This window comes from Elaeis guineensis, chromosome 5, assembly GCF_000442705.2.
Source record: "Elaeis guineensis isolate ETL-2024a chromosome 5, EG11, whole genome shotgun sequence".
Lineage (NCBI taxonomy): Eukaryota > Viridiplantae > Streptophyta > Magnoliopsida > Arecales > Arecaceae > Elaeis > Elaeis guineensis.
The window spans coordinates 6,399,090-6,411,893 of record NC_025997.2 but is presented as its reverse complement, the minus strand read 5'-3'; the positions used below and the strand labels follow the sequence as shown (position 1 = coordinate 6,411,893).

Genomic DNA, 12,804 nt, shown 5'->3' with positions numbered 1-12,804 from the left:
ATCAGCTACAAAAGGGCTCGCCTCCACGGGGCATGCAAACTTCACTATGAAAAAAAAATTTACAAGAGGAGACCTCACCCTCAACCATTGTACACACAATTCTCTCTCACCTGAAGTGCCCGTCACAAAAGTTCTCTCTCTTGAAAGACCCCCTGAACCCTGAAGTACCTGGCGATCGCTGTCCAAGAGCCTCCTGCTCCTTGTCTCTCAGCGCTTTTGCCTCTCTCTTCTCTTGGATTCCGTACGGGCTTCGTACGGCGCAAAAAAACCGAACCACTTACTCTCTGTTTCACGCACAGGCCCTTTTAAAGGGTTAAAACCCAATTAGATTAGGTTTAAGAGTCCTTAATCAATCCAAATCAGGTTCTGAACCATCGGATCAAAAAACAGATCAACCCACGCCCTCCGATCACGACCGGTCCACGGAATAGTGCCGTGGACCGCACGAAATGCGTGGGAAACGCCCGTGCGGTCCACAGGCCCAGCCGTGGACCGCCCGATCCACGGTGGACCGGTGCAAAGGGCCAGGCTGCCGCTTGGGCCTGGGCCGGCCCGCGCGCGCGGGCTGGGCCGTGCGCCTGGCTGGGCCGCCCGCCGGCCTGGGTTGCGGGCCTGGGTCGCGCGTCCCGCACGCCGCCGCCTGCGGCCGCGCCGTTGCCGCCCGCCGTTGGCCGCCGGCGGTCCTCCGCTGCCTCAAATCTCGTGCTGACTTCAAAAGCTCGTATCTCCTCCATCCGAGCTCCATTTCAGGTGATCTTGATCTCGTTGGACTCCATTTTTCACCGCGAACCTCGCTGTGGGCTCAACGTAGGCTGAATCTCGAGGTATTAAATCCTAACAACAAACGCATTGTAATCAGAGAGATATAGTAAAATTTTCAAGGAGAGCTTGGAGAGTGAATATTGGTATTAGGTTACACCGAACCACTATAAAATTTTTATGTGTTTGAATTATGCCTCTTTCTTTATTGCTTTATATATCTGGCATTCTTTTAATTGTTGCTTTGCTTGCCAAATTTATTTAATTCTTGATTAGTTTTGTTTAATTCTTGCTTAGCTTCATATATATTTGATTCCGTTGTATGGTACACAATCATATTAAGTTGAATTAAGTTAAATAAAATATATATATATTTAGAGTATAATTTGATTAAAAATTTTTCAAGAATCGAATTGACCGTCTCCCCCACCCCCCCCTCCTTTCTGGGTTGCTTCATCTGGGCAACAACAATTCTCCAGAAGGCCACCATATTTGACTTTGTAGCATCTAAATAAGAATCTTGTGGACTAAGAATCCTTTTATCATCCAATTCAATGATCCCCTCTGCATTCTTTCTGTTGTTTTATCATTCTGGGAGAAAAGTTTGGGTTTTATGTGTTCTAATGGATGATAAAATGGTGTTGCAGCAAGCCGCACATCATATGGCACGGGTACAAGAATAGAATCTTCTCGACTCATTTCTCATTTTTATTCGTTTTGGATTTCCCCTTCCTCTATGGATCACTATTTATCAAATAATTAGGTCTTTTTTGGTTGGAGGGTCGGTAGACAATAGGGCCATTTATTTTGCTAATCCATACCCAGGGATCAAAGACGAGCCCAGAACCGACGCAAAAGGTCCAAGGTCCATACGTAGCCCACCTTCATGGATCCGGGTTGTATCTTTCGCGGCTTCCTTCGCGCGAATCTACCGTTGGATCATCTACTGCACAGCTCTCAAAGCACTTTGCACTCCGTCATCCTCTACCTGCACAGATCAGTGGATGATCCAACGGTGGATTCGGGCGAAGGAAGGTGGATCCTACTTTCGCGCGAAAGATACACCCCGACCCGACCTTCCCTACCTTGGGAACCCTAGTCGTGGCAAGGGATAAGGACAAGTCTGGGGGGAGGTTGACTCTCGAGACGCGGGTTCGAAATTGAGAGGTGTCCCAAATGGGAGCTCGTGCAGGACCCTTCCGTTTACCAAGAAAGGACCCTTCCGGAAAGCCATGCCCTCCCCAAACTTATCCCACCGTCCCACACTCAGGCATGGACTCGTGTCTGTACTCTCACTGTAACACCGTACGTGTCGCCATGAAACTTCTCACTGCCTCCCATTCCTCCGCGTCTACCCTTAACGTGGCGCCATCTCCTTCCACCCCTCACCGCTCTTCACCGGCATAAGTTTGCACTCCAACTCCACTTATGGAACTAGAAAAGTGAGTCGAGCAAGATACAAACGTAACATTCTTCGCTTCTTTAGCGTGAGGAGCGTAGTTGGTAATTGGTAAGAGTCAAGAGATGGCAACTCGGCAGGAGAGGGCTGAGCTCGATGCAAAGGCGAGGCAGGGCGAGACCGTAGTTCCTGGTGGGACTGGCGGGCATAGCCTGGAGGCCCAGGAGCATCTTGCTGAAGGTTTGTTAATATTCTCAAACATTTGATAACTTTCTTAATTTGTTGGCCATTATTTTCCTTTTGGCTAAGTTTGTCGTGTTCGGTGCGGGTTACAGGTCGCAGCCGTGGAGGACAAACAAGGAGGGAGCAGCTGGGAACGGAGGGTTACCAGGAAATGGGCCGCAAGGGTGGACTCAGCACCACGGATGAGTCCGGAGGTGAGCGTGCAGCTCGTGAAGGAATCCAGATCGACGAATCCAAGTTTAGGACTTAGTTCAGGAACTATCTGATCGCAGGGTGTGAACTAATAAGACATACTTATGTTGTACTTTAGGAGTCCGTAGCAGGGTTTACGTGTTGTTGGTCTCAAGTTAGTGTCCTTAGGTCGAGGCTTTGTGTGGTGTCGAGTTCAGTGGTAATAGGGCTTTCGCAGGCAGTTTGAGCCTCGTGAGCCAGTTCTATGTAACTTGCTGCTTTGTTTTAATGAACTAATAGTGGTTTCAAGAATTGTCTGATAATATCTGAACACAGCTTATACGTGAACTTAGTTTTGCCAGCTTGTGCTAATAAATATTTCGAGCAGGTGGGTAGTCTGAAAACCATTTGAAGACGCTTCAAATATACAAGCAGCAACTTAACAACGCACGTTCGAGTTTTAAGCGACAGAAGCAAAAGAAAGCTGCGACTTCTACATTGTGATTGTTCTTCTGAATGGCGACGGTGTAACAATCGGGATTACAGAATCACACTGTACATCATGCATGCAAAGGGGAGTCGTTTCTGGTTCACAATGTCAGGCCTGGAAGATTCCAGGGTGGTTGGCATTTTTTTTGTGATGCAAGTGAAAAATGTACAGCTGCTGTTGCACAGAACATGCTTTCCAGCAGACCGGCTGCGACTCCTTCGTGAATGCCACGGGGATCAGTGGCTGGTAGCCAGGGCAGTTACTAGGAGACCCAGGATTAGGAAGGGTTGTGCGCTTGCCTGAATAAAGGATGGATGAAGGTTAGTTTTGAAGTGTTGGAAGTATGAAGTATAGGTGAAGGACACTTGCCTGATATTTGACATCGTACTTTACTGGATCCTTCAGAAAGTATTGAAACTGCAGTATGATGATGAATTAGTGTGAGATGCAACTTTCAAGAATGGAAGTAAACATACTAGTCCATCCCAAGATACGGGTTTTAGAGCTCATGAAAATAGTCAAAATCATGTACTGTTCAAAATCACTACCAAGACATGGCTGCATGACAGATTTAACCTTTTGAGTTCGTAAAAACCGAACCTTTTCTGGTTGCGTTTTGTTCAATTGTCCAAATTGTGAACATCAGATGACCAGAAATAAAGTATCCCAAGAAGATTGCTCTTAAACGACCCAAAAAGGACAGCTATTAATACTTTTGAGAAACACAACCAAAGACCAAGAACCTCACCTGAAATACCACCTGTGGGATTATCAACCCAAGAAGTGCTAGTGCATATAATGGCTTACCGGCACCAAGCAAGTAACCTGCATTGATCATCGAAAACAAATAGTTGATACAACAGTGGAGGAGCTAAAACGAGCAATTGCATCCTGCAAGTAAACTAGCCTTTTCATCTAAGATTGCATATATTCATTGGGTCATCTATTTCTAAGATTGCATATGCTCGGACAAAACCACATCCTCGCCACGCTTGGCTTTTGTTTCACGCCTATACATTTTTAGCATTAGTAGTTTTGCAGCAATGTTTTGATTTTTGACACTGTCAATTGTCATTGCTTCTTTTTACCTCACTAGATTGCACTGGTATCTCAGCTGCCAGTAAAAATCGGTAATAGGATCATCCAGATGATGTCCTGTATCCAGTTCTTCTTCCTTGTACAGCCCGAGTCATACCATGTTACTGGATATTGGTTATAACTGTGGAGCTCCGCATAACTCCATTGCCGCACAACATTTCCATTTGTTAGTTCGGCTTTCTGCAAAATCCCTCGTGACCATTGGTGTTGCAACCAATTTACTCATCAGCACCTTTGCAAGTCTGCTGTTTCCAACTCATTAATCGTATCAGAGCCTCCTTATGCTTGTGATTCCATAGAGCATCATTCTCACATATCAGCTCATCCTGTACACAATGCCTTGATAGCTGTTCAATATGCATGTAGTAAGAGTTGGACTTTGTTGTGTTACCTTCCCTTTGGTTGCCACTTTACATCAGCAACATATACTGCACTCGGCATAATCAGCTTATGTGTGATGCAAGCTCCTCTTAGTTTATGAGCTGCCTATAGTTTGAAGTGTTAAAGAAAGCAAAACGAGGCCCAACAGTATTCCAAAAGTTTTTTTTTCCTTACAGAGAAATTATTGGTTAGAATGTATCTTAAACCATCCAATAATAAGGCTGCATATCATTTATTTGTAAAAAATGCTACACTATTATCCAAGCTTGATTAAAAATTATAAATGCAAAAAAGTTTCACTTTTAATTTTGATTGGCCAGCTAACAAGTTTTACTTTTTTGAATGAGAAAAAATTAACTTTCTTGGATAGTGTGCTATTTTGTTATTGGATGGTCCAAGGTATACATGATAGAACCGTTCTAACCAATAATTTTTCAAATAGGGCACCAATCTCGAGTTGAAAGTCGGTAGTGCAGGCAAAATTTCAGGCACCAGGGTTTGGCCACATCACATTGTTCATTTGTAATTAATTAATTATCGAAGAGTGTCTGAGCATATGTGCATTAGGTGCGAGTTTTTTAACAGCATATACTGGTTATGATATTCCAATGGGATGTGCATTATCGCTCCCACCTTAAGTGTCCAATTTAGAAAAGAATGCCATTGTTGACTGTTCCTTAATTATCAGATCGACAAATGCTATATCACAACATCAGGTGGTTGTCATCCAACACTCTGGTGGTATTTGCGGGTACTAGCTTAACTGTATATAGGAAGATAGATGGACATGTAAAACACAAGGAAAGCAAAAGTGTAAAAGGATGCCCATACCTGCGATTGATAACTGAGTAACATCAATTGCACCAACACATATCCATTTGGCAGTATCCATACCAAAAGCAACTGGAAGTGACTGCCAAAAATAGGAAGAGAAGCTACTTGAGTAACGGCATTGGAGGAAGAGTATTCTGGCTTTCAAAACCACCAGATAATTAAAATAACAAAAATATGTAAAAAAGACCTGCAGTCCTAAAGCCTTGTCTCCTTCAATGCTCTTGAAATCATTAACAATGGCAATCCCCAGCTGAACAGAAAAAAGAATACACTATATTTAGGATTGGTGAATTTATATGATTACAAAACTAAATTGCAAAAGAAAAAATAGTACCCCTGCTATGCTGTACAACAGTGTGAGTACAATTATGTCAGAAGTAAGGGTTCCAAACAGAGCTTGACCTGCCCACCTGTCAGTTATCGACATAAAAGGAGTCACTCCATATACACTGAAGATTCCAAAGGTCTAATGGATGTTAACTTTGCAATATTTTCAAAGAGATCAGGTGCAAAGTAGCAGCACAGCAGAACTCTTAAGAGTAAATTACAGAACGTATACCATGGCAAACTGATGTAACTTGCCCCTAAAGCAAAATTTCCAATCCATCCATTCTGCTTGAGCTGCAATACATAAAAAGTGCCACAAGATCCACTATATCCGACAGTAGACATACATGAAGAAAAGTTGTGTCTGTTTCAACATTGATGCAACTTATATGAAACAAACTATGTGCTTGTACCTTTAATGGTGGAGCTGAGTATATATAAGAAAGCAAGGATCCACCCAAAGCTAGATAAAAGATAACAGGAACCTTGTGCCCTGCCTGAGATAAAGAACAACATGCATGAATTCACATTACATGAATATTTATGCAGGAACTTTGATTTATATTATCAAATTAGAACACTTTAGAAAGACCTACCCACACATCCAATAAACCTGCCAGTCCAAGGCCTCCTAAAAGCAGCACCCAGATCTGAGTTATAACCTGAAAGAGTAGCTCTGCTATAAATTGATGAAAAATGATTTATTTGCAGTTGGCTGTGTAAACTGCCATCAATTCATGAGTATATGAAAAAACTGGCTATTTGATATGACTATACCCAACAAGCCAACAATTGAAGGTTTTACATGCTCAAGTAAATCTTTTGATCCAGACCATCAAACATTGTCTACAATTTAAGGCTTGGCAGGAATTTCGTGGAACCAAATAAATTGGCTGACATCAGCTTGTACATGTAATGAGACTGATATAGATTAAAAAAGTAACATAATATACCAAGTTTTCTTTTCCAATCTACTTAGGATTTTTTTTTCTTTATTTGTTTTGGACATTCTTGCATGTCCGAAACAAGCACTCAGGCAGTGCAGAAGCTTTCAAGTTTTTTAAGAGAGAGAGAGGGAGGAAGAAAGAAGAAAAGATCTAAAAAGGAGGAGAAGAATGGGTGAGTGGGTGAGAGAGAGAGAGAGAGAGAGAGGGATGGGGGGGGCTAACAGCTGGTTCTTCCTTTTTCTCACTGATTTCTAGCCGTTCACTTTAAAGGAAAAGATAGAGGAAAAACTCCATGATGGAAGTTGGTATGTTCTAACTCAGGGTTATTCTCCAAACCTTCCGGAAATTGAGGTGATGGAATAAAATTCTCATAAGCACAAGTTGATCAAACATACTAAATTATGGTTAACCATTATTAGTTAACTATGATTACAAATAAAGTTGAAATTCTAAACATGTCCACTCTCAATTTCGAGAAGCATCCCAATAGTGAGGCAAATAAGTCAACGAGTCACACGGGATGTCTTATAGCCTGTCCAAACTTGTCCAAACTTCTAAAAGTAGATCACTAATATAACTTATGTGATTTCTGATATGATCTTCTTAAAAATAAACAGAAAAACATTGGCACTAATTTCATAATTTGCTAGAACTACGAACAGGTCAAAATAGTTTCCACTAACTTCACCATTAAGAACAGCTTCACTCTAATAAATAATTTGGACCTCTCAAGAAGAGAATTATCGATTTCAAAACTTAACAAAGGAGTGCATTCAAGTAGCCAGTTACTATTTTCTATTGAAAAAATTATTTGCTTTGGTCACATCTCATTAAGTACAACTAGGTGTGTGTGATGGGAGAATGTTAAAAGGCATAAGTTTGCAGTTGCTTGCACAAATCTGTAACTCCATTTTTAAAATACAATAAACTAATAATGCGTAAAAGATACCATGATTAGAGGCTGACGCCTGCAAGAAGATACTCTGGATCATATTATTCAGGCAGAATATTTATGCTTTTAGCAAAAGTTTATTAGTGGAAGTGAGCTCCTGCAAGAATATCATTATATGTATTATCAGGACACATTTGTCAAGCAAATGGAAACCAAGGCAGACAAGGGAATTTATTGCATAAATTCCTCATTATAAGGAAGCACAAAGACCACCGATTAAAATCTAAATAATTGAGCAGTCTTCATGAATTTTAGAGGGATACGATCAATGCATGTTGCTATACATGGAGGCACGGAAAGGCAATGAGGCATAAAACAGGAAAAAAATCTTAGAAAGGATTTGTTAATTGAAGTTTAAATCAATTAAGGAGAGCTTTCTTCTACTTTGGAAGACTGTAAAACTAAAAGAATTTCATATTCTTGTGTGTTTCTCATACAATTTCCTTTTAGACAAACAACTGCCAAATGAATCATTCATTACTAAATAAGTGAATGAACGGAAAGCAAGTTAAGAGAATGATATACAAACTTACAAACAAGCAACATGATTTGTAAAATTCCAATCTACAGACCTCATTCTCAGATATTGCTCCTGAAGGAATAGGACGGTAAGGCTCATTGATTGCATCAATTTCTCTGTCATACCAATCATTAAGTGTCTACAGACAAAAGAAGAAGGAGAATGAAAATGGAAGACTGAAAAATTTACATATTTTTCTTGGTTTTCAAGCAAGCTCTCAATTTACATCTGTGAGCACATTAACAATGCAAGCTAACCTGTGTGTAGCCTGTAAGGCATGGTCCAGACATCAGCATGCAAACAATAGCTTTAGCTACATCTTCGACAGTCCAGTGAAAATTTCCTGAACAACAAACATAAAAGGTCAGCAAAATGAATAAAGCTACGTCTTCAAAATTCCAGTGAAACTTTCTTGAAAGACAAGCATGTAAAATTCATAAAAGGGATGCATAATCAGAACTCCACAAAATGTTCAGATTTGTCAGAAACCTGAAGAAATACTTCAAAAGCTTTCACTAAAGCCTAAAAGCATCTATCATTTGCAACTCAAGCAACACCAAGTGTAACATTTACACATACTGAGCATCCAGACTTAAATATTTTAAGTGATATCCGCAGAGAAATCACATATTGACTAAGTAACACACATATATGGTTTGTTTAGCAGAGGAGCCATTTCATGTAGCATGTTGGAGATGGATACATTTGTCCAGTTGGATATATGCAGAGAATCTTTTAGTTTAACATATATACGGACATGTAGGTGAATCTTGAAAATTATAGGCATAACCATATTTATGAACATATAGATGCACAAATCTGTCAATACCTACCACTGGTTCAATGCAAATGGATGGTAATATTAGATTAACATGCAGGAGTTTTCTTTCTTGGTAGGTATGGATTGTAGTTAGCAATGTACTACAAAAGCAGATAGAGCCGCAAAATGTATAAATAACACTAAGATGGCAGAAAACAAATGGAGTTGGGCAAATCATAAAAAAGTTATGTGAAGAAAACCTTAACCAGCAAGCTTTATTCTATCTCATATAAAAATGGTTTTACAATTTAAGTGTGATTCATCATTTTACAACAGGCTCTGGATCTTAGGTCAACCACTATGAATTAACTAGAGTTTGTAGTGAAAACACTTTTGAAGAAGAGAGAAGCAAATCATGATCTGCCACATCTGAATGATGGCAAGGTATGCCTAGCTCGTTGGTTAAGTAATTTAAACCTATACAACTAGGGAACAACCCGAATTTCACCTATACTTTAGCATTGACATGATAAGCAGAGAAGACAAGGCTTTGAATAAAGAACTTTGTCCATTTCAAAGTCACAAATTATAAACCCCAAAGCCAAAGTAAAATACAATTGTCAAGCATCGTGTAAAGAGTAAAAAGTTTACATGAGATGCTGCAGGATATCTAAAGACGTTCTACAAAGTTATTAACTGTAAACAGGCTTCTTTACTTTTAGTCTAAGGCTCTAATGGAGTTTCACCACCAAAGAGGTGCTAAAATCTACCAAAAACATCAACAGAATTCTTAACTCAAGAATGTTGAAAATTGAGAGATAAGTGCCACATCACATGGGTTCCAATAAAATTTATGAAAATGTACAACACAACATGCAAACATAATTTTTCTCTTGTGAAGATACAGAACCACTTTTTTCTTAGTATCGAAAGACTTTATGCAATCAATATATACTCGCCTCGAGTTAACATATGAAAAGAATGTCCATCAACTAAGATGTCATATTCTAATAGATTTTTTTGTGAATATAGCTGTTGTTAGTGGAAATTTACTTCTCTGGTAATCTAATTATTAAGTTGCAATATATTAAGAGAAACACCAACATCACATTATGACAAGGTCAACAAAATTACCAGAAGCAGCAGCTCCACATACAATTCCCCATACCAACGGAGGCCAAGTAACAGGTTTGGTGAGTTGAACACGGATCTTCCATTTATTCTATTTGCAATGAATCACAATCAGTCAATAAATTATCGCTGGATTACAGGCATCAGAAGAATTGCATATTGCTGCATAAAGAAACCGCAAATTGTATAACAGCATTACTGATTTTAGTCCATATAAAGTGACGGCCACTAATTTGGAGCTAATATTTGACAATCATATTACTTTGGAGTTTGGAGTCTGTGATGTGGTGATAATAATTATAGGCAAGCCTTCCTTCATTCCACGAGAAACAGATATTATTTTTCCATGCAGTAACAGTAAAATGTAATTTTCCATACTTATGTCTTTCTGTTTGTAAATTTGGCCCTCTATGCCCCAAACCCTCCTATCGGTTATAGACAGACACAGCGTCCTGTATTATAGTTTCAAATTACTTAGCAACATAAATAGGCAGTTAAAATGGGAGATGAAATCATCAATAAACTGAGGTATGAAATGGATTTTTTTTTTTTTTTTTAAAATCTAAACAGCTGGTTGAATACCAGAATGGAGGGAAAATCAAAGTAATCGGTTTGATTAAAAAATCAATGACAGGAGAAATATCTGAACAACGTGAAATCAAAATCTACAGGATAAAATACAACCAGCTTAAAAACAGATGACGTTTAATGTGTTGGAAAAAAAAAAAGAAGAGACAACAATAATGTTCATACGACGGGTTACCAAAAAGATTATTGGAACTTACTTCCAAGTGAAAAAGTCTCTCATGGTATCTCCAAAAAGGTACGGATAGGTGACTATAACCACCAGGCGTTGTCTGAGCTAGCTGGCATCAGCTTTATCAAAACTAACTTCTTAGCAGGGCATCAACTAGGGATATCTTTATGCGAAAGCACCTTTGACAAACTCCCAGCTTTATCATATTTATTTTACATTTGATTCCAAAAAGTCCCGTCAGGAACCATTTCTTTCTGTTAATTATCAGGATTTCGAATCAATTCATCCAAGAAGAACCTTACTCTTTCCTCATCTTTCGATATGATTCCGGTGAGCATTTGAATGCATTTATTAAGTTCGGCATAAAAAGGAGTCACATATCGGTCTCTAGCATTGAAGCCTAAGCCCATCGGAGCAGCAGGAAAGCCAAAGAATGAAATAGATCTAAGAGCTTACCGACTCCTGCGATGCTCCCTTTATCCCGAGAAGCTGATTGAAGCTCGAGCCTCCACTGCTCGCTGGAGCCTTATCCGGCGCCGTGGCTTTCACTGTACCCAACCAATCCTAACCCACTAAATTACACCGGATAACCCGATACCCAACCAGAGAAACGCAGACAAAGAACAAGAGACCAGACCTTCGTTAGTATCGGTTTCTGCCGCCCTCACCGTCAGTCTCCTCCCTGCGATTGGATTCGCATCCTTAGATCGCTCAATTGGATAGAGTTTAGAACGAAATATAAGAGGGGAAAGTATCAGAGATTGGAGTGTTACTGGTGAGAGAAAGCGGGGGTGACCGGAACGCCGTGGAGCGAAGGCGGTATGGAGTTCGATTCGATAAAGCGATGGAGGTAGCGCCGAGGAGAACGGACGCCATCGCCGGTGGGAGGGGAGAGAGAGAGTAGGGAGTGGAAGCGAGTGCTATCTCTGTGCCTCTTCCGGGGTATGGGCGTGGACCGTGTCACGGGCTCGAGCGGCGGATAGCCTGTTGGGGTTCCAGTGTCCCGCGGGTTTAAATCAAGTCACGCTACGGCCCCCATCTAAACTGCTCCATGGTGGGACCGTTGATCTGGAACATTTTCTCCGTTCGGATAGTCGTAGGTTGTGATGCGGGATATCTTAACTTTGCCAACTCGGGAGGTATATGCACCTCCCGGTTTGCTCACCGCGTATTGTAAGACGGAAATTACGTCGAGCCTTGTGTACTGCAGGGACTGTTAAACAGTACAGCACGGACGTGAATGTACCAGGACCGTCCAGCAGTATACGAACTAACATGATTGTAGAACTGGCTTTTCAACTTCACTAGGTTGGGAGGCATGTTTGAGAAGACGCAAGCTCTAAAATACGCCATCGGATATGAAAAGAGACGGCCTCTCATTCAATCCAACTATCCATGTACCAGCAATTCTTCTATTGCGTGAGGTTGATAAGTTGCATAGCGTGGACGTAACTCATGCGTGATCGCTAAGAATGTGACTGTAAGATAGTTGACCATTATATGACAAATGATGAAGATGATGATGATATATAAATAAATAAACTTATAGGTGATTGATTCTATTCTAGTAGGGTGAGTTTTTTTATTTGGATAGGCCTAGTGGAGTAAGTTAATGGCTTACATTGGATGTGGCCCGTGGCACATCTAGCTCCAGGACTCGAAGCTATTCTTTTGCGTAAGCTCATCGTTTGCGATCGATGCCATATGTTGCCGTAAAGATGCTGTTGCGGCCAATCGCCTCGTCGCTCGATCGTCGGGAAGCATGCACCTGCAAAAGGAAGTCCGCACTGACCGAAGGGGGCTCCGGCGGGGACCCTCCGACGGTCAAGTCAGAGAGGTGACTGGGCAACAGTGAAATGCAGACGGAGAGCTCTGAGAAAGAGGGAGAGAGAGAGAGGAGCGAGCCTGCGTATGTGGGAGAGACGGGCGGATCGATCCCTTGCACTGTTGCCTTCCCCGGTATATATAGTGGAGCTAGGTATGGCGCCGTCATTAATGGCGCGGACAAGTGAGGAACTGTCAACTCACTGTGGAC

At 41.0% G+C, this 12,804-nt stretch overlaps 2 protein-coding genes across 2 annotated transcripts; one reads left to right on the top strand and one right to left on the bottom strand.

The window, feature by feature from the left end:
• Positions 1-2,189: 2,189 nt before the first annotated feature.
• Positions 2,190-2,918, top strand: LOC105044578 (em protein H5). The gene is made up of 2 exons (NM_001405761.1): positions 2,190-2,398; positions 2,494-2,918. Exons 1-2 carry the CDS (start codon positions 2,284-2,286, stop codon positions 2,649-2,651), a joined length of 273 nt encoding a protein of 90 aa, NP_001392690.1. The 5' UTR covers positions 2,190-2,283; the 3' UTR covers positions 2,652-2,918.
• Positions 2,919-2,965: 47 nt separating this feature from the next.
• LOC105044579 (chlorophyll synthase, chloroplastic) lies at positions 2,966-11,744 on the bottom strand. The gene is made up of 15 exons (XM_010922516.4): positions 11,543-11,744; positions 11,407-11,451; positions 11,226-11,317; positions 10,016-10,103; positions 8,379-8,464; positions 8,174-8,260; positions 6,299-6,364; positions 6,116-6,199; positions 5,935-5,996; positions 5,710-5,785; positions 5,563-5,625; positions 5,373-5,454; positions 3,811-3,887; positions 3,432-3,479; positions 2,966-3,361 (listed from the first exon to the last, which is right to left on the bottom strand). Exons 1-15 carry the CDS (start codon positions 11,643-11,645, stop codon positions 3,299-3,301), a joined length of 1,122 nt encoding a protein of 373 aa, XP_010920818.1. The 5' UTR covers positions 11,646-11,744; the 3' UTR covers positions 2,966-3,298.
• Between the last annotated feature and the right edge of the window lie 1,060 nt (positions 11,745-12,804).

Coding starts and splice junctions, on each gene's coding strand:
- LOC105044578 (NM_001405761.1), top strand. CDS start 2,284: ATGGCAACTCGGCAGGAGAGGGCTGAGCTCGATGCAAAGGCGAGGCAG. Junction 2,399..2,493: donor CCAGGAGCATCTTGCTGAAG/GTTTGTTAATAT, acceptor TGCGGGTTACAG/GTCGCAGCCGTGGAGGACAA.
- LOC105044579 (XM_010922516.4), bottom strand. CDS start 11,645: ATGGCGTCCGTTCTCCTCGGCGCTACCTCCATCGCTTTATCGAATCGA. Junction 11,318..11,406: donor AGAAACCGATACTAACGAAG/GTCTGGTCTCTT, acceptor GGTTGGGTACAG/TGAAAGCCACGGCGCCGGAT. Junction 5,997..6,115: donor ACTCAGCTCCACCATTAAAG/GTACAAGCACAT, acceptor TATGTATTGCAG/CTCAAGCAGAATGGATGGAT.